We start from the raw sequence: 24,712 nt of genomic DNA on the forward strand, positions 1-24,712 counted from the left end.
TTCAAGTTCATACACCCTTTCTGTGTTTCCTGTCTAGAGAAGATCCTTTAGCATTTGTTGGAGAGCTGGTTTGGTGTTGCTGATTTCTCTCAGCTTTTGCTTGTCTGTAAAGCTTTTGATTTCTCCTTCATATTTGAATGAGATCCTTGCTGGGTACAGTAATCTGGGCTGTAGGTTATTTTCTTTCATCACTTTAAGTATGTTCTACCATTCTCTCCTGGCCTGAAGAGTTTCTATTGAAAGATCAGCTGTTATCCTGATGGGAATCCCCTTGTGTGTTATTTGTTGTTTCTCCCTTGCTGGCTTTAATATTTGTTCTTTGTGTTTGATCTTTGTTAATTTGATTAATATGTGTCTTGGGGTGTTTCGCCTTGGGTTTCTCCTGTTTGGGACTCTCTGGGTTTCTTGGACTTGGGTGATTGTTTCCTTCCCCATTTTAGGGAAGTTTTCAACTATGATCTCCTCAAGTATTTTCTCATGGCCTTTCTTTTTGTCGTCTTCTTCTGGGACTTGTATGATTCGAATGTTGGGGCATTTAACATCGTCCCAGAGGTCTCTGAGGTTGTCCTCATTTCTTTTAATTGTTTCTTCCTCTCTTTCATTTATTTCTACCATTCTATCGTCTACCTCCCTTATTCTATCTTCTGCCTCCGTTTTTCTACTGTCGGTTCCCTCCAGAGTGTTTTTGATCTCATTTATTGCATTATTCATTATATATTGACTCTTTTTATTTCTTCTAGGTCCTTGTTAAACCTTTCTTGCATCTTCTCGATCCTTGTCTCCAGGCTATTTATCTGTAACTCCAATTTGTTTTCAAGATTTTGGATCATTTTCACTATCATTATTTGGAATGCTTTATCAGGTAGATTCTCTATCTCTTCCTCTTTTGTTTGGTTTGGTGGGCATTTATCCCAATCCAAATTGGAAAAGAAGAAGTAGAACTCTCACTGTTTGCAGATGACATGATTCTCTACGTAGAAAACCCCAAAGACTCCACCAGGCAATTACTAGAGCTAATCAATGAATATAGTAAAGCTGCAGGATATAAAATTAGCACACAGAAATCCCTTGCATTCCTATACACTAACAATGAGAAAACAGAAAGAGAAATCAAGGAACAATTCCATCCACCATTGCAATGAAAAGAATAAAATTCTTAGGAATATATGTACCTAAAGAAACAAAAGACCTATATATAGAAAACTATAAAACCCTGGTGAAAGAAATCAAAGAGGACACAGACAGATGGAGAATTATACCGTGTTCATGGATCAGAAGAATCGATATAGTGAAAATGAGTATAATACCCAAAGCAATCTATAGACTCAATGCAATCCCTATCAAGCTACCAACGGTATTTTTCAGAGAACTAGAACAAATAATGTCACAATTTGTATGGAAATACAAAACACCTCGAATAGCCAAAGCAATCTTGAGAAAGAAGAATGGAACTGGAGGAATCAACCTGCCTGACTTCAATCTCTACTGCAAAGCCACAGTCATCAAGACAGTATGGCACTGGCACAAAGACAGAAATATAGATCAATGGAACAAAATAGAAAGCCCAGAGATAAATCCACACACCTATGGACAGCTCATCTTTGACAAAGGAGGCAAGAATATACAATGGAGAAAAGACAAACTCTTTAACAAGTGGTGCTGGGAAAACTGGTCAACCATTCATAGAAGAATGAAACTAGAACACTTTCTAACACCATACACAAAAATAAACTCAAAATGGATTAAAGATCTAAACGTAAAACCAGAAACTATTAAACGCCTAGAGGAAAACATAAGCAAAACACTCTCCGACATAAACCACAGCAGGATCCTCTATGACCCACCTCCCAGAATATTGGAAATAAAAGCAAAAATAAACAAATGGTACCTAATTAAAACTAAAAGCTTCTACACAACAAAGGAAACTATGAGCAAGGTGAAAAGACAGCCTTCAGAATGGGAGAAAATAATAGCAAACGAAGCAATGGACAAAGAATTAATCTCAAAAAGATACAAACAACTGCTGCAGCTCAATTCCAGAAAGATAAACGACCCAATCAAAAAGTGGGCCAAAGAACTAAACAGATATTTCTCCAAAGAAGACATACTGATGGCTAACAAACACATGAAAAGATGCTCAACATCACTCATTATCAGAGAAATGCAAACCAAAACCACAATGAGGTACCATTTCACACCAGTCAGAATGGCTGCTATCCAAAAGTGTACAAGCAGTAAATGCTGGAGAGGGTGTGGAGAAAAGGGCACCCTCTTACACTGTTGGTGGGAATGCAAACTAGTACAGCCACTGTGGAGAACAGTGTGGAGATTCCTTAAAAAACTGAAAACAGAACTGCCATATGGACCCAGCACTCCCACTGCTGGGCATACACACCAGGGAAACCAGAATGGAAAGAGACACATGTACCCCAGTATTCATCTCAGCACTGTTTATAATAGCCAGGACGTGGAAGCAACCTAGACGTCCATTGGTAGACGAATGGATAAGAAAGCTGTGGTACATATACATAATGGAATATTACTCAGCCATTAAAAAGAATACAGTTGAATCAGTTCTAATGAGGTGGATGAAACGAGCCTATTATACAGAGTGAAAAAAGCCAGAAAGAAAAACACCAATAGAGTATACTAACATATATATATGGAATTTAGAAAGATGGTAATGATAACCCTGTATGCGAGACAGCAAAAGAGACACAGATGCATTGAACAGTCTTTTGGACTCTGCGGGAGAGGGTGAGGGCGGGATGATATGAGAGAATGGCATTGAAACATGTGAATTATCATATGTGAAACGCATCTCCAGTCCAGATTCGATGCACGATACAGGGTGCTCGGGGTTGGTGCACTGGGATGACCCAGAGGGATGGGATGGGGAGGGAGGTGGGATGGGGGTTCAGGATGGGGAACACATGTACACCAACGGCAGATTCAAGTCAGTGTATGGTAAAACCAATACAATATTGTAAAATAAAATTAATTAATTAATTAATTAAAAAACAGAATAATAAATGTTTTTCTTGAGTCGCTGCTGTCAGAGTCCTTTCCCTCACTGGGAGTCACAGTCCACCTCACCTTCCTAGGATGCCCTCCAACACTGTGCTGGTCTCTGGACCTGCTGCAGGGGCATCTCATATTCTAATCTGGTCCTACTCCTGTGTGTTCTTGTTTTCAGTGTCCACAGCTATCAGAACTAGTTCATTTTCTTCTGTGGGAGCTCTCAATGTGCTTTTATATATACTGTAGACACAGAGTCTGCCTAGTTGATCCTGTGGATTTAATCTGCAGCTTGTAAGGCTGGCGGGAAGATTTTGGGTCTTCTTCCTTAGCCACACTGCTCCTGGGTTTCACTTGTGATTTTATTTCCACCTGTGCATGTGGGTTGTCCTTTGGGGTTTGCTCCTGGGGCTGCCTAGAGGACTTGGGTTTGCCCCTGAGAGGGCCAGGTGTGGAAGTGGTGCAGCTGCTTGGGTCACAGGGGTTCTGGCAGCACAGGTACTCAGGGGAATTGGCAGCTAGGGCAGCAGAAAATATAGTGCTCTAGAAGGGTATGGCAACCAGTATTAGCCCATCCGCTCCAGTATTCTTGCCTAGAGAACCCCCTTCCCTGACAGAGAAGCCTGGCAGGCCACAGTCTACAGGATCACAAAGAGTTGGGACACTACCGAAGTGCCCCTGTGTGTGTAGATACAAGACTTTTTTGCCTGCGGCAGCTCTGCCCCAGTTAGAGTTGAACGTGAAGGCGGCACAGCTGCTTGGCTTGCGATGACCCTGGAGCACCAAGTGTGCAGGGACATGGACTGCCTCTGCCACAGGAGTTATGGCCCTATCAGAGTCTTTGTTTCAAGCGTCTTGTAGCTGGCGATCAGAAGGCCTCTTTGGCCAGTCTTTCTCCGTAGCTCCGCCCATTCAGGCACTTAGAGGATTCCCTTGCCTAGGGTCCTTCTCTGTTGTTTGGCGCATCAGGCACATAGAGGGGTCCCCCTGCCTGGGGTCCTACTTTGTAGATCGGCACATTAGGCACTTGGAGAGGTACCCTGGGTGGGGTCCTACTCTGTGGTTCAGTGTGTCAAGCGTTTGATGGGCCATCCTCTCTATTGTTCAGCTGCCGATGCTGGTGTGTGGAGAGAGAGAAGCTATGTTGATGGCTTCATGCCCTGCATGTGACTCAGCAGTATTGCCTTGCTTCCATGGCTGCCTGGCTTTCTTCCACAGGCATTTCCCACCACAGTCTCCCTGCTCACATCCCTCGCTGTGTCTCGCACAGTCAACAGCAGTCGTTGCCCTGGGGTTGCCCCACAGTCCCTAAGCTCCAGCTCCCAGTCGATGCGCCTTCCAGGGGACCTGCGTCCCTGTCTGGGGTATGTATGGCTGTGGAAAGGACTCTCTGGTTCTCATTCCATTTAGGTGGCCACGGAACAGCTGTTTCACTCTGAGCCTTAAATGTTTCTGGTCTGGCTCAGACAATCGCCCCAGTGTCGGGATCAGACCCCTGTTTCAGTTCCCCCACTGGCTGAGGGCAGGTCCAGTCCTGCTAACAGTCCTGTTTATCCCTCTAGTTGCTTTGTCCTACTGAGTTTTGCATGGCTTTGTATATTGTTTTCCACTGGTCAGGCGCTCCTCTCCACTCTCAGCTGGAGTTCTGGACGCATTTCTGTGTCTAAAGGTGTATTCCTGATGTATCCGTGGAGAGAGACGTACTCTATGGCCACCTGCTCCTCCACAGTCTTGTTCTCTCCCTCGCTATCCTGATGAGATGGTGGATATGACAGTCTCCTTGGTTTCTCGATCTGAGGCTCCTCTTCCGGGAGCACTTGGGGTGGTTCTGGGTCTGAGCTGCCCTCGAGACTGGCAGTGGGAGCACGGGTGGCTTGAAGGAAGGGACAGATGTAAGAAGAGCAGACAGGACGGGTGGGAAGGGGTTTGGACATGGAGACGGTGGTACCACGTGGGAGGCTGACTGGCTGGGCAGATCAGCAGCCCCTGCAGGGCAATGACTCTGATCCCCTCCTCAGTCTTGGTCCTCTGCACCTGCTGCTTTGACCCAAATTCACCTCGAGTGGGAGGACCTTTGGCCATAAGCAGGTTGAGGCCCAGCCATCCCTGAGAGAGCATGAGTGAAGAGAGCCAGGGGCCCAAGGGCAGGACACCGATGGTCCCCACCCGAGGAGCATTGCTGGCTGATGCACAGTCAGCCCGCATCCTGGGCTTCAGCTGGTCCCGTGGCAGGTACCTGTCAGGGGCTGCCCCTGGGTCTCCTCAGGGTGACAGGCAGCAGCAGGCGAGGCATGTCCCTCAGACAGGAGCCCCTGAGCAGAAAGGGCAAATCTCCTGGTTGACAAGGGAGACGGGGCCCCTGGGGGCGGGGAGGGAATATCCGGAAGGACCGTAGACATCGGAGGCTTCAAGGTTGCTGATGAGTCCCCACAAGGAAATGTTTCAGATGCGGGCACTCCTGGTGCTGGGGGTGCTTTCCCTCCAGCCAGTGCTGGTGTGTGGGCTCGGGTGACGAGCCGCAGGGCCTCCCTTCTAGAAATGTGGAGCCATGGGACTCCCAGTCCCCGGGAGACATGATGGCATGTGGTCCATGCTTCCTAGCATAGGCACTGGGCTTCTGGCTTCTTCTCCACTAGTTCCTCTTCTCTTGTCACTGCCCTCTACCTCTGTCTCAGAGCTCATACAAGTTAGAGGTACTTGAATGGAGCATGTTCCAGATCTTCACACAGGTCAGCCTTGAGGTTGGGACACCACAGGGAGATCAGGGGTTTCTTGTGGAGTGTGAGGGCCACGAGGAGACAGCCCCAGACCACTCTGAGCCTCATGCTCTGCCTGATGGAGAGTAGGAGCATGTCTTCATCTAGGATGAAGGCTTGAGCGAGGCGAAGCCACTGTGTGTAGGAAAGGGCTGCAAGCTCGTCACTACCCAGAGCCATGCTCAGCCGAGAGCCAGAGGTGCTGGAAGGTGGGAAGGGTGGCCAGGACTCGTGCTGCTCAGATGAGAGACCAGAAGTGGCTACAAGAGCCACACACTTGCTGACTTGTGCCCTGGCTTTCCTCACCTACAGGTTCAAGCCCTCACAGGGATGATGCTCCTCTTTGCCTTCCTCCTCTTCATGGGATTGCCACTGGGCTTCGTCGAGCCCTGTGAGTATCAGTGCTTCTGTTTCTTGAAAAGGATGAGACTTGACTTGATTGGGGTCATTTTAAGGGTCTGAATGGACTTTTCACCGTTTTAGCCAGCTGAGATCTCCATCTTAGCAATTGTGCAGTTGGTGAGCACAGGGTGTCCAGGAGCAGGGGGAGGGTCAGGATGGAGGGAAGCCCCTCTAAGGACCAGTGGACGCAGGGCCGCAGGGTGGGCGCGGGGGAGTCTCTGGCTGTGGCCCTTCCTCTTTGGAACAGGCGGGCATGGCTGGGTGCAGGGAACTCAGGGATGCTTTGGCCCCTTATGACTACAGGCTCTGCGTGAAAAGGTGGGTCAATCAACAGAGCAGAGGCTCACAGTCCTGACGGCTGGGAGCTTTCCTGAGAACCTGTCTCTGAGAAGAAAAAACTCCTGGGTGTACCTGGCGTCCTGGTGTCCAGGAAGCTCGTGCTGCCCAGGCTCAGAGCCCACTGAGGACTGAGCTGTGTAGCCTCAGGGAGTTCTTGAGGCTGAGGGAAGGGGCCGGCTGCTGGGCAGATGCAGTGAGTGGCAATGAAGGAGGAGTCTGACTCCGTTCTCTTTTATCTAGGGACCTTTAACGTACAATGCCATGAGTGTATCGTGAAAAACACCTTCCATTGTCCAGTTAAGAGAACGTGTCCTTATCATATTAGGCGCTGTTTTACTGTCTCCATGCGTAAGTACCAGATTACCTTCTTACTCCTTAATGAGTCACCCCACCAATGCAGTTTTAAGGGGACAGCGCCACTCTTTTCTCTCTCTGTACCCACCCTGAGACCATGTTTCTATGTTGAGGCTCAGCGCCCCATTAAAGGGCAGGCAGTAATAGCCTCTTGCAGAGACACATAGCCTGCCACGTGGGCCCATGTGTCCACAGGTGTCCTGCCGTGTCTTCAGGGGCTGGAAGGACTGCTGCCACTCAAGGCCTCCACTCCTTGGCCATCCCTGGTCAAGGAGGTAGATTCCCCAGTGCAGCTTAGGCAATTCCTTGTTTCCCACAGGAGCGTGGTCCTCAGGCAAGGTTTCCCAACAAAGCAGGCCCAAAACGTGGATGCACCTTAGATCCCTCAGGAAAGTGCTTACCACCCAAGGAGCTGATGTAGAAGGGCCGTGGCGACCGCAGACTATCAGCAGAAGACCATACTATAGGCGCTTTCTTGTTGAGGGTCTGTATGATCTTTGGGACATCAGCAAAAACATATTGCCTGGTCTCCATTCATTTCTGGGTCCCTAGATTCCTTACGACAAATAATGAGCAGAGCGACTCCTTTGTATAGCTTCCTTACAAGGGACTGTAAACTTACTTAGGGAGGCCAGGTGCCTAGATAAGTTGGCAGTGTAGATGGAAAATCATCTCCAGGTGAAGTTGTTCATGGGGTAATGAAAATTCTAGTGGTCTTGAATATTCTTGCTAACTCAAGAAGTTTAGGCACTGGGGACTTCCCTGGTGGTCCAGTGTTAAGAATCTACCTTTCAGTGCACGGGACATGGGTTCAACGCTGGTTGGGAAACTGAGATCCCACACGTGGCAGGGCAGTTAAGGCCGTCTTCTACAACTAATGAGCCCTCATGCTCTGGAGCCCGTGGGCCACAAGGAGAGAGAAGCCTGGGTGCCAGAAGGAAAGCTCCCACATCCTGCATCTAAGACCTGATGTGGCCAAAATCATGGAATGCATAAACATTTTTCAAAAGAATTTAAGGCCTTGTAACAAAGAGGAACCAGATATCAAATTGTCAACATCCATTGGATCATCGAAAAAATTAGAGTTCCAGAAAAACATCTACTCGTGCTTTCTTGACTATGCCAAAGCCTTTGTGTGGATCACAGCAAACTGTGTAAAATTCTGAAAGAGATGGGAATACCAGACCATCTGACCTGCCTCTTGAGAAATCTGTATGCAGATCAAGAAGCAACAGTTAGAACTGGACATGGAACAACAGAGTAGTTGGTTCCAAATCAGGAAAGGAGTATGTCAAGGCTGTATATTGTCACTCTGCTCACTTAACCTATACGCAGAGTACATCATGAGAAACGCTGGGGTGGATGAAGCACAAGCTGGAATCAAGATTGCCGGGAGAAATATCAATAACCTCAGATACCCAGATGACACCACCCTTATGGCAGAAAGTGTAGAAGAACTAAAGAGCCTGTTGGTGAGAGTGAAAGAGGAGAGTGAAAACGCTGGCTGAAAACTCAACATTCAGAAAACTAAGATCATGGCATCTGGTCCCATCACTTCATGGCAAATAGATGGGGAAACAATGGAAACAGTGAGAGACTTTATTTTGGGGGGCTCCAAAATCACTGCAGATGGTGACTGCAGCCATGAAATTAAAAGACATTTGCTCCTTGGAAGAAAAGCTGTGGCCAACCTAGACAGCATATTAAAAAGCAGAGACATTACTTTACCTACAAAGGTCCATCTAGTCAAAGCTATGGCTTTTCCAGTAATCATGTATGGATGTGAGATTTGGACTATACAGAAAGCTGAGTGCTGAAGAATTGATGGTTTTGAGTTGTAGTGTTGGAGAAGACTCTTGAAAGTCCCTTGGACTGCAAGGAGATCCAACCAGTCCATCCTAAAAGAAATCAGTCCTGAATATTCACTGGACGGACTGATGCTGAAGCTGAAACTCCAGTACTCTGGCCACCTGATGTGAAGAACCGACTCACTGGAAAAGACCCTGATGCTGGGAAATATTGAAGTTGAGTGGAGAAGGGGACGACAAAGGATGAGACGGTGGGATAGCATCACCACTCAATGCACATGAGTTTGAGTAAACTCTGGGAGGTGGTGATGGACAGAGAAGCGTGGCATGCTGCATGCAGTCCATGGGGTTGCAAAGAGTCAAACATGACTGAGCAACTGAACTGAACAAATAAAAGTTTGTGTGCACCAGGACTCATGTGAAAGGAGCAGTGACCCCACAAGAGACCAAGGCAGACTTGCTTGTGAATGTTTGAGAGTCTCTGGCAGAGGTGTGGGTTGACAGTGGCCTGCTGTGGGGTCAGGGGCACAGGCCACAGCAGTCCTGGGAGGTGTAGCGTGTTGGCTTAAATCCTCTTGGAGGAGAGCACCATTAGCCTGACCATAGAGCCTGCAGCCTATCATAGACACTACAGACTCCAGGACTGGGCTGCTTTAGACCAAACTACAGTGAGGGAGCACCACCCCACCCATCAGCAGAGAATTGGATTAAAGGTTTGCTGAGCAAGGCCCTGCCCACCAGAGCAAGACCAGGTCTTCCGCAAAGCCAGTCCTTCCCATCAGGAGGTTTGCACAAGCCTCTCATCCCCATCCATCAGAGGCCAGACAAAATGAAAACCACAATCACAGAAAACTAATCAAAAAGATCACATGGATCACAGCCTTGTGTATTTCAATGAAACTCTGAGCCACGCAGTGCAGGGCCACCCAAGGCAGATGGGTCATGGTGGAGAGCTCTAAGAAAACGTGGTACACTGGAGAAGGGAATGGCAGACCACTTCACCATTCTTGCCTTGAGAACCCATGAACAGTATGGAAAGGCAAATGATACTGAAAGATGAACGTCCTAGGTTAGTATCCAATATCCTACTGGGAAGAGCAGAGAAATAGCTCCATAAAGAATGAAGAGGCTGAGCCAAAGCAGAAACAACCCTCCATTGTAGATGTTTGGTGGTGAAAGTCTGAAGCTGTAAAGAACACTATTGCATAGGAACCTGGAAGGTTAGGTCCATGAATCAAGGTAAATTGGATGTTGTCCAACAGGAAAGTGGTCAAACCGGAGATGGCAAGAGTGAACATTGACATTTTAGGAATCAGTGAACTAAAATGGACGGGAATGGGAGAATTTAATTCAGATGACCATTATATCTACTACTGTGGGCAAGAATCTCTTAGAAGAAATGGAGTAGCCCTAATAGTCAACCAAAGAGTCCAAAATGCAGTACTCGGGGGCAGTCTGAAAAGTGACAGAATGATCTTGGTTTGTTTCCAAGACAAACCATTCAACGTGACAGTAATCCAAGTGTTATGTCCCAGCCACTAATGCCAAAGAAGCTGAAGTGGAACGGTTTTATGAAAACCTACAAGACCTTCTAGCATGTGTGCATGCTAGTTGCTTCAGTTGTGTCCGACTCTCTGCAATTCTGTGGACTGTAGTCCGCCAGGCTCCTCTGTTCGTGGGATTATTGAGGCAAGAATACTGGAATGGGTTGCCGGGCCCTGCTCTAGGGGATCTTCCCGACCCAAGGATCAAACTTAGATCTCTTACATCGCCTACATTGGCAGGCAGGTTCTTGACCACTGGTGCCATCTGGGAAGCCTCACGAGACCTTCTAGAACTAACACACACACCGAAAGATGTCCTTTTCATCATGGGGAATGGAATGCAAAAGTAAGAAGTCAAGGGATATGTAGAGTAATAGACAACTTTGTCCTTGGAGTACAAAACGAAGCAGGGCAAAAGCTAACAGAGTTTTGCCAAGAGAATGCACTGGTCATAGCAAACACCCTCTTTCAACAACACAAGAGGTGAGTCCACACGTGGACATCACCAGATGATCAATACCAAAACCAATTGATTGTATTCTTTGCAGGCAAAGTTGGAGAAGCTCTATACAACAGTAAAAACAAGACCCAGAGCTGACTGTGGCTCAGATCATGAACTGCTTATTGGAAAATTCAGACTTAAATTGTAGAAACTAGGGGAAACCACTCGGCCACTCTGGTGTGAGCTAAATAAAATACTTTGTACAGTAGAAGTGACAAATAGATGCAAGGGATTAGATCTGAAAGACCGAGTCCCTGAAGAACTATGGATGGACGGACGTTCATAACATTGTACAGGCGGTGATGACCAAAACAATCCCCAAGAAAAACAAATGCAAGAAGGCAAAATGGTTGTCTGAGGAGGCCTTGCAAATAACAGAGAAGAGACGTGAAAGACAAAGGAGAAAGGGAAAGATGTATCCACCTGAATGCAGAGTTCCAGAGAATAGCAAAGAGAGATAAGAAAGCCTTCTTAAGTGAACGGTGCAAAGAAATAGAGGAAAACAATAGAATGGGAAAGACTAGAGATCTCCTCAAGAACACTAGAGATACCAAGGGAACATTGCAGGCAAAGATGGGCTCAATAAAGGGCAGAAATGGCAAGGAGCTAAGAGAAGCAGAAGAGACAAAAAAGAAGCATCAAGAATACACAGAAGAACTATACAAAAAAGGTCTTAATGACCTGGATAACCACAATGGCATGGTCACTTACTTAGAGCCAGACATCCAAGAGTGTGATCAAGTGGGCCTTTGCAACCATTGCTAAGAGCAAAGCTAGTGGAAGTGATGGAATTCCAGCTGAACTCCTTCAAATCCTAAAAGATGATGCTGTTGAGGTGCTACACTCAATATGCCAGCAAATTTAGAAAACTCAGCAGTAGCCACAGGACTAGGAAAGGTCAGTTTTCACTCCAGTCCCAAAGAAGGGCAATACCAAAGAATGTTCAAATTGCTGCACTATTTCACTCATTTCAGATGCTAGCAGGTTGATGCTGAAAATCCTTCAAGCTAGGCTTCAACATTACAGGAACCTAGAACTCCCAGATATACAAGGTGTATTTAGAAAAGGCAGAGGAACCAGAGGTCAAATTGCCAACATCTGTTGGATCATTGAAAAAGCAAGAGAGTTCCAGAAAACCATCTCCTTCTGCTTTATTGACTACACCAAAGCCGTTGACTGTGTGGATCACAACAAACTGTGGAAAAATGTTAAAGCGATGGGAATACCAGACCACTTTACCTGCCTCCTGAGAAACCTGTATGCTGGTCAAGAAGCAGCAGTTAGAACCAGACTTAACAATGAACTGGTTCAAAATTGGGAAAAGAGTACATCATGGCTGTATATTGTCACCCTGCTTATTTAATTTATTCAAAGATTACATCGTGCAAACTTCCAGGCTGGATGAATCACAAACTGGAATCAACATTGCCAGGAGAAATATCAGCAACCTCAGATATGCAGATGGCACCACCCTAATGGCAGGAAGTGAAGAGGAACTAAAGAGTCTTGATGAAGATGAAAGAGAAGAGGGAAAAGGCTGGCTTAGAACTCAACATTCGAAAAATGAAGATTATGGCCTGCAGTCCCATCACTTCATTGCAAATAGATGGGGGGGAAATGGAAACAGTAACAGATTTTATTTTGTTGGGATCCAGAATCACTGAGAATGGTGACTGCAGAATGGTGAAATTAAAAGATGCTTGCTCCTTGGAAAAAAAAAGATGAGACACATCTCAAACAGCATATTAAAAAGCAGACACATCACTTTGCCGACACAAGTCCTTATAGTCAAGGCTATGTTTTTTCCAGTAGTCGTGTATGGATGTGAGATCTGGAGCATAAAGAATGCTGAACACCAAAGAATTGATGCTTTTGAACTGTTACAGAAGATCTTGAGGGTCCCTGAAACTCCAGTACTTTGGCCACCTGACGCAGAGTCGGTTTATTGTAAAAGACCCTGAAGCTTGGAAAGGTTGAAGGCAGGAGGAGAAAGGGGATACAGAGGATGAGATGGTTGAATGGCATCGTCAGTCAGTGGACACGAGTTTGAGCGAACTTCAGAAGATAATGAAGGACAGGGAAGCCTGGCGTGTTGTCTTCAAGGCACATGGGGCCGAAAAGAGTCAGATATGACTGCACGACAGAACAACAACAATACTTAGGGATGGAGCTAGTTAAGATAACTGTGCTTCGATATTTGGATGTTGAAAGCATGAAATCAGTGATTTTCATTTCTATTTCTTTTTTAGGTTTGAATTCTCGGGAAATACTCGTTTACAAGAACTGTACATTTAACTGTACATTTCTGTATAGAGCCCAAGAGCCTCAGGAAACCCCCAGAAGAAAGACGACTCATAGATTTAACAGTTTCTATTGGGTTAATTGTTGTGGTTCGAACATGTGCAATTTTGGAGGACCTACTAATCTGGAGAGGGACATCACAGTCGATTATCCACTTGAAGAGGATATCGAAGGAAATGCGCAATTGGTGCAGTCCACTGTGTTCCTAAGCATTGTCTCCATCCTAGTCAGGAACACACTGATGTGAGAGGCCTCCTTTGGAGGGGCTGACTATCTCCCCATCTCTCCCAAGGCAGCTGTCCTTTACTGTCTTGTGAGCCAGACACTGACCCCTGGAGCCCCCAGTTGATGAGTTCCCCATTTAGGAATTGTTACCAGAGAGAAATAAACACCAGAATTGTTCAGGTTCTGTGGACTCAGAGATTTCTTTGTGGTTTTAACGTTTGATCTTTCTTCCCTTCGGTAGGTGTCACCTCACACAACCTCTTGCCACTTTAGTGAGCAGAGGTGGAGTATTTTAGTAACAGCAAAAGCATCACAGGGCCTGGTCTACATGCCCACCTAAAGAGCGGCCCCAGGTTTGCTCAGACCGCACGCCCCTGAGGCACCCGAGCCTGCACGCTCCCAGTCTTCAGGTGGGGATGGCGGAAGTCGAGAGTGTGCTGGGCGATGCAGTGGAATGAGGACAGGCAGAGCTGCCATGGAGACTGTGCATCGCCCTGCGTGGTGCCGTCACACACCTTCTGCAGGACTCGAGCCGTCTCCCACGGTGGCGCCTGGCTTCCTAAGAGTGACAGAACGTTTCTCCAGATGCTGCCTACTTAGGAGGGTGAGGGCCCTAAGGCCAGCCTCTGACTGCCTTGAAGTGGCAGGTACAGAAGTCCAGGCGACTGCTGTCACGCTCCGTGCTCCCAAGGTCAGCATCAGAAAAAGGTGTTGACGGAACAGAAACTCAGACCATCTTTGCTCTCTTCCTCCTTCTACTCCTTTAAATCACCCTGAATTGAAATGACTGAGATAAAGCAGTGCATCAAATTCACATTTTTAACAGCACTCGCTGCCAATTTAAGAATCTCGCCAAATCCAGGATCATGAAGAATTCGCTTCATGTATTCTTCTGAGGCTTTTACACTGTTAGCTCTTATGATTAAGTCTTTGGGCATTTGAGTCGGTTCTTGTCTGAATGAGATAAAGGTCCACCTTCTTTTTTTCCCATGTGGCTAGAAAGTTGTCCCAGCAACATTCCTCAAAAACAGATGCTCCCTGTTGAATGGCCTTAGCCCCTCTGTAAAAACTCAAGTGACCACAGACATATCATTTCATTTCTGGACGCTGTGTTCAAGTCCATTGGTCTGTCTGTCCTTGTGCCAGTACCGTCCTGTCTTGAGCAGTTTGCTATGCAGTAAGCTTAGAAATCGGCAAACGCGAGTCCTCCTGCCTTGTCATTCTTTTTTAGGATTACACTGGCCATCTAGGTTCCTTGCATTCCATGTGGATTTCAGAATCAACTTGGCATTTTCTACACAGATGAACATGGAGTTTTCAGAGCACGCATGTATGCTCAGTACTTTCCGTCATGTCTGACTCTTTGCAGCCCTATGAGCTGTAGCCCATCAGGCCCTTCTGTCCATGGGATTCTCCAGGCAAGAATGCTGGAATGGGTTGCCATGCCCTCCTCTAGGGGATCTTCCCAGACCAGGGAATTAACTTGGATCTCCTGCATTGCAGGTGGATTCTTTACCCCTGAGCTGCCAGGGAAGCCCGGAAATTTCACTGGGATTACATCAAACCTGGAGAGTGATGTGAGGAGAATTGTCCTGGTAGCAATATGCTCTCTTCTGACCCATGGATGCAGGAGGCTTTACAACTCTAGCCGTCTTTCATTTCTTCGGTGGTGCTTTGTGGTTTTCCCAGGACAGATTTGAACATCTGTTGCTGAACTAATTCCTAGGTGTTTCCCTCTTTTTGACACTCTTGTAAATGGAATGTGTTTCCTTCATCATTACAAGTGAAGAGAAATGCAATAGATTTTTATACCCGGCGCTTGGATCTTGAAATACTGCTGCACAGCTTTCTTAGAAATCATCCTTTGAAGTGATTTCCTTCGGGTGGTCTGTAAGCAGGATCATCTGATCCATCCGTAGAGACAGTTTTCCTTCCTCTTCTGTCTAGATGACTTCTAGTTGCCAAACTGCTCTGGTAGAACCTCCAGGACTGGGCTGACTGGCAGTGGTGAGAGCAGACCTCCTGTTCCTGGTCTGAGGAGGAAAACAGCCTGTTTTTCACAATGAAGTATGGTGTTAGCCCTGGGTTCTCATAGATGCCCTTGTTCCACTCCTGGCTTGTGGCGTATCTCTTAGCACAGCAATGGTATTGAATTTGGTTAAATGCTCCTCTGTGTCTATAGAGGTGGGGAGGATGTGAATTTTCTTTACTATGCTACTAATGGGGTAATTGTCCTCTTACAATGAACGGACTTTTGGATATTGATAAGCACGTGTTAAGTGATCAATGAAAGGGGATACTTAGCCATTTGAAACTGACCCGCAATCTGACTGGTGTCCAGGGTTCTACAAGCACCTAAGACCCCTCCTGCAAGGTAGGCAACTCCTCCCACAAGAAAGCTGAGGAACACTTTGTGGAGATGTGACAGTTGTGGGATGCTCGGTCAACCCCCAGGGCAGCCAGAGGCAGAAAGCTTCCAGACACCAGCTGTCTGCTTAAATGAGCCACTGAGTGTCCTCGGGTTCGAGCAAGGTTCAAGCTAATATTCTGAAAATCCCCCCACTCCAGCAACTCTACACAATGCAGAACATGTAGAAAGTGCATTTCTGTGCTTGTAAAAGGGCAGGATGTCTTCAGGACCAGGAGGCAACGCGCAACCAGGAGCAGGGAGGAGGGAGCACGGAAGCCAGTACAGCGCCACCAGGGGAGGCTTGGGGCCAAGCCACCGAGCCTGATGGTCTGCTGGCCCCACTTCCCAGGGAAAGGCTTGAAGCACAGGACAAGAGTGAGATTAGGAATCGCAACTGGAACCCCACGGAGAGGCAAGGCTTTTAAAAGAAGGCTGAACTTGAAACACCCGTCAGCTGCATGTATTGTTTAATGTATTTATTTTTAATCAGAGGACAATTGCTTTCCAGTGTTGTGTTGGCTTCTGCCATATCTCAGCATGAAGCAGCCACAGGTATACATGGTTCCCTCCCTCTCGAGCCTCCTCCCACCCCCTCCCTTCCCTCCCCTGTAGGCTGTCCCAGAGCCCCACGTGGAGGTGAGACCTTGAAAACACTACACTAACACGGCAGCTGCCCTCAGCACCATCAGGCAAGCAGCGAGCCTAGCTTTGCAAGGTGGCATGAGGACGAAGCCCCAGATCCCCATTGCCTCCCAAGAACCGAGACAAGGCCCTCAAAGGGGGTTTAAGCTTGACACTAGTCAGCCCAGAGGAAACCCAGGCTGAGCAGTGAGCACAGAGTGGCTCCAGGACAGCGACAGCCCTGGGCAAGAGATGGCACGGCCCCGAAGCAGACCCCAGCAGCGGGGAGCGCAGAGGGTGCTCCGGTCCCTGGCATCGGGCTTCTTAAAGGCACTACTGCTGCTACACTGAAAGACCCGAAGAGGCGCATGAGGATCACACAGCAGACTCGAGACCGCAATAGCCTGGAAGGCTGTCAGAAAGAGCCGGACAGATCCTCACACTGCAAGACACGGGAAATTCCCCCCCAGATCAAGAAAAAGGGGCCCCTCCATAGACTTGAAAGCGAAAATCTGGAGAAACCGGGAAATCCAGGAGAGGATCTGCAAAGCAGACAGACATGCTTAGCTGGAGTTTGTCTCCACGATGTCCATGAGCGCTACCAAACCAAGGTTCCTTAATGAGGCCTTAGAGATCAGATGGTCCTCACGGCTTCAGGCAGTACCCCTTCCATGGAAGCGCCATGAGACTCTGCCAGATGAGCGAATTCTCTGAGCCCCGGTTTTCTCACCTGCAAAATGGGAATGAGGGTAGCACGTGCCTCTTCGGGCTGCCGTGAAGATCAAGCATCCACACGTGCCAAGCTCCACTGAATGACACACACTCACCACGAGGGGACTAGGTTTTCACTCCTTTCCTGTCACCACACTTGCTCCACTCGTTGCAGAGGAGGGCCACTGAGTGGTGGGAGAAGGATCGGATAGGTTGAGTGCCAGTTGAGCCAGAAAACTCAGCACTTCCCAAAAACCCATCTCACGGTGCCTCAGTGGGCCCAGCGAAATGGTGATTCTATAGAATTGCCATAAGAAGAACTCAGGGCTCAGAGGGAATGAAGGCTGGGCCTGTGCTGGGCGAGGGCTCCAGCTTGTGCCTGTGTGACCACAGAGTCTGGAACCTCCTCCGTCCTCCATGAATCTCTGAGTCCCTTTCAACAGTCCTGTCTGGGGTGGGAGAGATCACACTGGCGGCCGCAGGCCTCTTTGGCCGCGGATGGACTGGAGTGGTGACGGGGTGTGCGGCTCTTGTCCTCCTCCAGGGATCTTGGCACTGAAAAGATGCCCTGGGGGGTGGTTCACTGGGGCAGGGAGAGTGGAGAGACCCCCCAGCCCTTACTAGGGCAGGGCTGGTCCAGCTAGAAACATGACTGCTCACACCTTGCTGCCTGCTCGGCCTGCCTGCGCCTCAGCAGACTTAAGTGGGGGTGGCGAGGGTGGGGGAGTGGAGAGACCCTACCGCCCCTCATCCTGCCTCTGGGGCCACTTTCCACCTGGGGTGTCACCTGACCCTAGGTGGGATGGAACAGACTGCCTACTCCTGCCAACGAGGGGATCCCAGTTGGCTCTCAGTGGTTCAAAGCCTCTTCTGGCCTTGAGATCAGGGTGGTCCCTCTGTGGTCACTGTGAGAGGGTAGTGGGCACTTCAGACTGGCTCTACTGAAAGGAGTGCAAGGTGGCCCCACACCCCCTCTAGAAGAATCTAGAGGCTTCTCTATGGCCGGCCTGCCTTGTGCCAGAGGGGTTCATCATCCCTCATGCTCTCAGATGAGTATCATTGACCCTGATGTCCAGGTTGGCTTTTGGCAGCGTCTCTTCTAGGAAACCTGACTCCCGACCTGCCTGTCCGGGCCTGGGCTGGGCACTTCAGCCACAGTCGCAGAGGATCAGCACTGCCAGGGAGAGCCCAAGAGGCTAGGTAGACAGATAGTAACCCAGCTTAAAGGCAAGTCCATGCCAGAGCTCTGGAGGCAAAGGGGATGGCACTTGAAATGGCAGCCATCATGACAGGGCACGCCCAAGTTGTCAGCTCTTGCATTGGAGCAGAGTTTAGCACAGGCGGTATACAGACTGGACAGGGAGGCAGACGGTATGGTCTGAGGCCCATCGCTTGGATGGCCACACGAGGGGCTGGGGCTAGTGCTGGGGTTACTGGGGTCAAGGGCCCTCAGACAGCGCCTCTTGCTGGAGAAAGAGCTGGTAGGACTGGGCATGTGACCAGTACCTGCCACCAAGGTTAGTCTCCAGCTCTGCCCTGGCCTTGCTGCGCAGGCCGGCAAGCCTGACCCGCGGGGGCCTGTGCTGTTCCAGGAGTGCAAAGTGCTGGCTGCACAGTGGTGTGACTCAAAAGGCAGGGCCCGTAGGAGAAGAGAGGTGTGGCCGGGGTCCAGCAGAGGGGCTTGTAGCGTGCGTGGCCCGGCAGTGAGCTGACAGGACTACTGGATGGCCCGGAAGGTGAAGAGGGGCAGGGTGGAGGGCATCAGTATGAAGCGGTAGACCATCTTTATGTCCTCTTGCTCCAGTGTCTCCACCAGGAAGGTCTTCAGCACCTAGGACAGAGGCAGGGTTCCTCCTGGCCCAGCTGACCGGCCTTCCAGGGCCCTGAGGCTGGGCGCCCCAGAACGAAGCCAGGGGTCCACGGCCAGGCTGTCCACCCGTGCCCCTCGCGGCCCACTCACATGGTGCAGCAGGAGCAGCATCTCCACCTCGGCCACGTGCCGCCCCAGGCACTGGTGCATGCCAAAGCCAAAGGCCAGGTGCGGGAACCTGCTTCCAGAGCCCTGGCGGTCCAGCCAGCGCTGGGAGTTATAGCTCTCAGGCCTGGCAAACACGGTGGGGTTTCGACCCAGCGAATAGAATAGTACCTTCACCAGCGTCTGCAGCAGCGGGAAGGGGCTGATGTCAGCTGGCCCGTGGGTGAAGGTCGGCGGGGCTCCAGGGCCTCACTTACCCCAGCCGGGATGTGGTAGTTTTGCAGCACCAGCTTACTTGCCGCTCCACGGTGATACCCACGGGGTAGAACCTGCACACAGGGGCATCCAGCAGGGTCATCAGCTGTGACCGTGCCCCGAACACCCTCTGCAGCCTTCCTAGCCCAGTGCAAACAGCCTGAGGGCAGCCCCCCAACCCCGGGCCCTCACAGGTCACTCCTGGCACTGGGAAGCCCAGATCCTGAGGCGCTCCTTCCTTGCATCTCCACAGTTAGCCAAAGCTCCCCAAGGCCAGTGAGGACGTGACTGACGAGGGCCCCGGGACACTGAGGAGGGATCCTGGAGGAAGAAGCACCAGCCTCCCTCCAGGGAGAAGAAGAGGAGGTAAAGGGGGATGCACCCCTGGGCAAAGGATCTGTCAGCCTCAGCTGTGGTCGTCCAGCAGGCAAGAGGGCTCTGCAGGAACGGGGCCAGGGCCACAGGGCAGTCCAGGTCTACCTTTCCTACCTCAAGGTCTCCTTGAGGGCCGCCCGCAGCAAAGGCAGCTCCGTGATGGCTCTCTGGGGATTTTCTGAGATCCGGGCCTCAGCCACCAGGCTCTCCAGGCGCAGGGCCTGATGCACCTCTGGGTTCCGAGCCAGCTCAAAGAGAGTCATCAGCAAGGGGAAGGCTGTCTGCAGGGGGCGCAGAGGGCCAGGGCTCAGACCTCAGTGTAGGCCGTGCCTCTCCACTCCCGAGCCCCTCCCAGAAAGATGGTGGTCCCCTGGGGCAGGGGACCTGCATGCGCGGACACCGCAAAGCCCAACCTGGAGTCCTGGAGATTCTAAAACTAGCTTGTCAGCTTTCCCTGAATCCCTCAGGGGCGGCGCCCCCAACGTCACTGAGACCCAGGCCTCCTCTGGCCACCTCAGAACCTGAGGTTCTCTTCCTCCTCTGGGTCCAGGAGAGGCTCACTCTTGGCATCTACTCAGTGGGGAGAGTTGAGGGGCTGAGGTCCATCTGGGCGTCTACAGGCAGGTCCGTTCACAGGGTCCTAGCAGGAACCGGCTGCCCAGACTCCCAGCCGTTGCCTCCTCCTGGATCATTTCCATGTGCAAAGAGCAGTGCCCGCTATCCAGCCAGAGACCTGGGCAGCTCAGTATCTCCTAAATGTCGTCCCCAAGGTAACCTGCCCCTGGCATCCCCTGCCGTGCAGATCCGGCCTCCCCGCGGCTCCCTGAGCTACAGTCCATGCTGCACTCTGCCCTGTGGCCTGTGAGGGACCTGATGCCTGAGTGAGACACTCCCCACACTGGCTCCCTCTAGCCTAGGATACATGTCCTGGTATGCAATGCACTTCCTGACCCTGACCCTGTCTGCCCTCCTCTGCCCGCTTGCCCTGTTCCCTCCACTCAGCATTATGGCCTTTCCTCGCTGCCAGCTCTGCAGGGCCTGGCCTGCAGCCCTCCGGGCCCTCTCTTCTGTGTGGTGTCTCCAATTTCAGTGAAAGCCCTCCTTCTCCAGGAAGCCTTCCCAGAGCAAGCACATGCCTGGCCCACCCTCTCTCACCTTATGGCTGCATCACAGCGCTGGCTCAGGGAGTGCCTCCACCACAAGCCCGCGCCTCTGCTCAGGGCATGGGTGCCTGGCCCTCAGAGATGCTGGCAGAGGGAGGCTCGGTCTAGAGGCAGGACGCTTCAGCTGCACTGTACACCCTGGGCCTGGCCCGCCACCTGCTCTCTCCCCCACATGCTGGAGCCCCTTGCTGCCCCTCCCATTAGCCAGTCACCTCCACAGTATCGTCTCTGTCCCTGGAAAAGGTCTCTAGTGTGACCCTGCAGCCGGATCTCAGCCATTCCCTTCCCCCCAGGATCCCGAGGATCTCTGATGCTGTAGGTACCCAGGCCTCCGGCCACTCTATACTCTGTCTGGAGCCTGGTTTCCCATGTGGGTCACCATAGACGCCTTCCCTTTGGGAAGCTGGAGGCATAGATTGGGGAGGGGTGTGGAGGAGATATTTGCCATGGGAGGAGGCTGCCTGGAGGCAGGGGAGCTCCCTGCTCTATGGGAAAGGCTGGGTGCTGGCCTGACCATGTCCACACTCCCAGCAGTGAGGTCGATCGTGTTGGCCTTGATGGTATCCAGGGTCATGTCTGCTGGCATCAGCAGCTCTGCCACGATGCCGCTGTAGTGCCATGGGTGGCCGAGGGCCAGCTCCTGATAGATTCTCTGGATGGCTCTGTTGGCTGCAGGATGCATAGCGACAGAAGCCCTGGGTCTGGCGCTGGGAAGCACTGCTCTTTGTCATCCTCCTTCCCTTTACCCTCCATACCCCCAATTCTTCACGTTCTGCCCCAGTTCTCAGGCCCGCCCAGGCCAGCATCACTGCCGATGGTGTCTGGGACCATAACGAAGCCACAAGCCCCTCCCAAGATCTCAGTCCTTCCGCGACTGTGGTGAGTGGAGGGGGCCCCGGGGTCCCTAGTCACTGAACTGCCCGGGCTCCAGCCCTCACCATACTGGAAGATGTAGTCCCTGTTCTTAAAGTGCTCCCTCCACGTGTTGGTGCTCGTCCACCGTGACAGGCGCCTGGGAACAAACATGAGCTGCACAGTGGACTTGAACATGGCCTCCAGCACGTGGATAAAGTTCAGGCTGTCAGGGTTTGGTTGCTGGGTCAAAAGGCCAAGCCGTTCTCCATAAAGGACTGAGGTGCTGGTGTGGGATGAGGGGTTCCTGAGTCCTGGGCAGCCCGGGCCTCAGGGCCAGCTCCCCCCACGCCCTGAGGTGTGCCTGCCTACCCAGCCCACACCTTCGATGGTGTAGCAGAAGACGCTGGGTGCGATGTGCAGGGTCAGACTCCCCACAGCATGTGGCAGCACCCTCGCCTTCAGGGTCTGGGAGAAGTCCCTGGCCACGCCATCCACCAAGGGCGTGTACTTCTGCAGGGCTGGCAGCGAGAGGACGTCTGGGTTCAGCCTCAGTCGGTCCAAACGCCACTGGGGCCCGTTGCTATAGAGAGGGGAGCGGAGCGTCAGGGTGTCAGTCAGCAGTGGCCCCGTCCTGCACCCCACCTTCCTCTCTCCAGAGCGAAACGGGCCACACAGGGAGCTGCCTGCTGGTTGTCAGGGGCAGGCTGACCCCGTTGGGATCAATGCAGCACCTCTTTCCTCGGGGCAGCGTCGTGTACTTCACCCAGGCTGAGACTGGGGCTTCTGGCTAAGACTGCTGCCGGGGTGTCTGCAGACTCGCAGGCCCCCTGCCTGCCACACTATGTCCCCTCCGAGGCAATCCAGGCCTGGAGGCTTCTTCTGAGCGAAAGGAGGCCGAGCCCCTGGGAGCTGGCCCAGCTTGCTCTCACGTGCCCCAGCGTGGGTGAGGCCTCTACCATGCTGCCCGCCTGCTCCCCTCCTTGCACAGACCCTGCCCCTCGAGGCAGAATCCAATCGTGCATCTCCTGGTGTTCCCCACACAGGGCCCAGTGCCCATGGGGGGCTGCTTGCAGGGCCTAGGGGCTGGAGGAGGGGAGACGTGCACCCCGCTGGCAGGGCCCTCGGAAGCCTCTGCAGGCTTCCCCCTCCCTCCTCTGGCCCTGCGGGGAGGGTCCCCACTGTGGCCCGCCCCTTACCCGGCTCCAGGGCACACAGGTTGCCTGGGGCACGGGCCCGATCCGGAGCCGGTGGGCACCCTCTCCCCAGCCACCCAGGTGGGCCTCGGGCAGGCTCGCTTTGAGGCCTTCCCTGTCCCACGTGCTCTCTGCACCCAGGCCGCCCTGCCCCTCCCTCCGCACCCCCACCAGCCCTCACAGCAAGAACATGCCACACTTGTGCCCGCGAGCCTGTCGGTAGGCCAGCCAGGGCTCCAGGATCATCCGCTGAGGGTGATGGCTGTCCACCTGCTGCAGCCTCTCCATGTCCTTGGGCAGCATCACGAACACCATGTGTCTCCCTCCCACGTCGTACCTGTGGGGCAGAGCTCCGCGGCCTGCTGGGGGGCTGTGTCCTGCCTGGTCCCCGCACCATAGAGCCAGGCGCTGGATCAGAGCAGGCGGGCCCTCCCGCGGTCTCACTGAAGCCTCCCCTCCTCCAGGGTCTGCGTTCTGCGCTCCCAGCAGCGAGCCGCCCAGGGCTTCTGCTCGCCAAGGGCCCTAGTCTGCGGTGGCCGAGACACACACCTGCCCCAAGGAGCCCCTTCCCTGCCCCTTCCCTGCGGCCCGGGTGACCTGGCCGGGATGTGGGCAGTGGGATGTGGCACAGCCCTGGCCCAGTGGGACTCAGGCACCAAGGGGGACAGAACATGAGGGTGTTCTCGCTGAGGTGAGCGGGGAGAGCTTTACCTGAAGATGGGCCCCAGCTCTTGGAAGGTCTGATGCATGTCCAAGTGCATGTTCTCAGAGCCCTGCTCCTTCCAGATCTGCAGCATCCGCATCCACTTGTTGCCGGGACACCGGGGCAGCACCGCCTTGGGGGCTGCAGTGGCTCTGGTGCCCAGTGGGCGTGCCTCGTGCAGGGACAGCCAGGGCCCTGCCATCCGCACCCTGGCCTTTGCCCACAGTGCCATCCTGCTGCTCCCTGCCCCCTCAGCCCCTTCCTTTTATCTCACCGGGCCTGCTCGCCCAGGCGATCTGATCACGTCACAGGCCAGACTGGCTCTGGGCCAGACCAGGAAGCCTGGGGCCACGCTCAGACTGAAGGCCTCCAGCGGGAGGAGGGAGATGGATGGCGCCGGGTCCGGCAGTGACGCAGGCCTGCTGGCGGGTGGCTCTTGGGAACGGGTCAGGGTTGGAGTAGGAACCCAAAGGGGTGGCGGTGGGGGCAAGAGTCCCCCTCGCCCTCCAGTGTGGGACAGGCGCAAGATGGATGGGTGCCTTATCTTTGCAAGGGATGAAAGGGGACCTTGGGTATGTTCGTCACTCTTCTACAAGGACCAGAACGGGGAGCAGTGGGAAGGGCTGGGCTCTCATCTCCTGCAGCCCCGGGTTTTGCCTACTCTTGCCGGGGCCGGATGCTGAGTCCAGGGGTGGAGGCAGGAGCCAGCCAGGGTCCTTCCCAATGGGGGCTTGCGGTCCCACAGAGGGCACTTAGAGGATGCAAAGACCCCACTGGCACACTGGCGTCCAGGGCAGTTTGTGGCCAAGGCCCCGTGTGTCTGGCCTGGCTGGTCCAGCTGAGGAGCAGAGAACACAGAAGATGGGGTCACCGGCAGGGAGGGGAGGCTGGCCTGCAAGCCCCTCCTCAGTCAGAAAGGTGAGAGGACCCTGCCCCCATGGGGTGTGTGCTCAGGGCGCACATCATTCTTTCTTCCTGGAACATGAGCAGCTCCCAGGGTGGGGAAAGTCTATGACAGGGGCGTGGTCATGGGCCCCACACCCTCCCAGGGACCCAGCAGGCACATAGCTGGAGCCCTCCCTGTGCTCGGGGGCCATAGTTTCCGACCCCGTGTCGTCTCACCCACCACTGGCAGCTCTCCCAGGACGTCAGTCTTGCTGTCCCTGGCCCTGCTTTCAAGCAGGAGATTGACAACAGGTCTT

At 52.1% G+C, this 24,712-nt stretch overlaps 2 protein-coding genes across 2 annotated transcripts in view; one reads left to right on the forward strand and one right to left on the reverse strand.

The window, feature by feature from the left end:
* Positions 1–13,431, forward strand: part of LOC129627168 (glycosyl-phosphatidylinositol-anchored molecule-like protein) — a 28,504-nt gene extending 15,073 nt beyond the window's left edge. Inside the window, exons 2-4 of the mRNA XM_055546820.1 lie at positions 6,087–6,165; positions 6,756–6,863; positions 12,973–13,431. Coding sequence (XP_055402795.1) covers positions 6,087–6,165; positions 6,756–6,863; positions 12,973–13,271 — 486 coding nt within the window. The 3' untranslated portion in view covers positions 13,272–13,431. The remainder of the gene's footprint in view (positions 1–6,086; positions 6,166–6,755; positions 6,864–12,972) is intronic.
* Positions 13,432–18,708: 5,277 nt separating this feature from the next.
* LOC129627169 (cytochrome P450 11B1, mitochondrial-like) lies at positions 18,709–23,742 on the reverse strand. The gene is given in 10 exon segments (XM_055546821.1): positions 18,709–18,822; positions 18,952–19,149; positions 19,224–19,258; positions 19,261–19,295; positions 19,711–19,877; positions 21,274–21,428; positions 21,698–21,901; positions 21,995–22,194; positions 22,989–23,144; positions 23,519–23,742. Coding segments are annotated over 10 exon segments (1,488 nt in total).
* Between the last annotated feature and the right edge of the window lie 970 nt (positions 23,743–24,712).

Source organism: Bubalus kerabau, chromosome 14 (genome assembly GCF_029407905.1).
Source record: "Bubalus kerabau isolate K-KA32 ecotype Philippines breed swamp buffalo chromosome 14, PCC_UOA_SB_1v2, whole genome shotgun sequence".
NCBI lineage: Eukaryota > Metazoa > Chordata > Mammalia > Artiodactyla > Bovidae > Bubalus > Bubalus kerabau.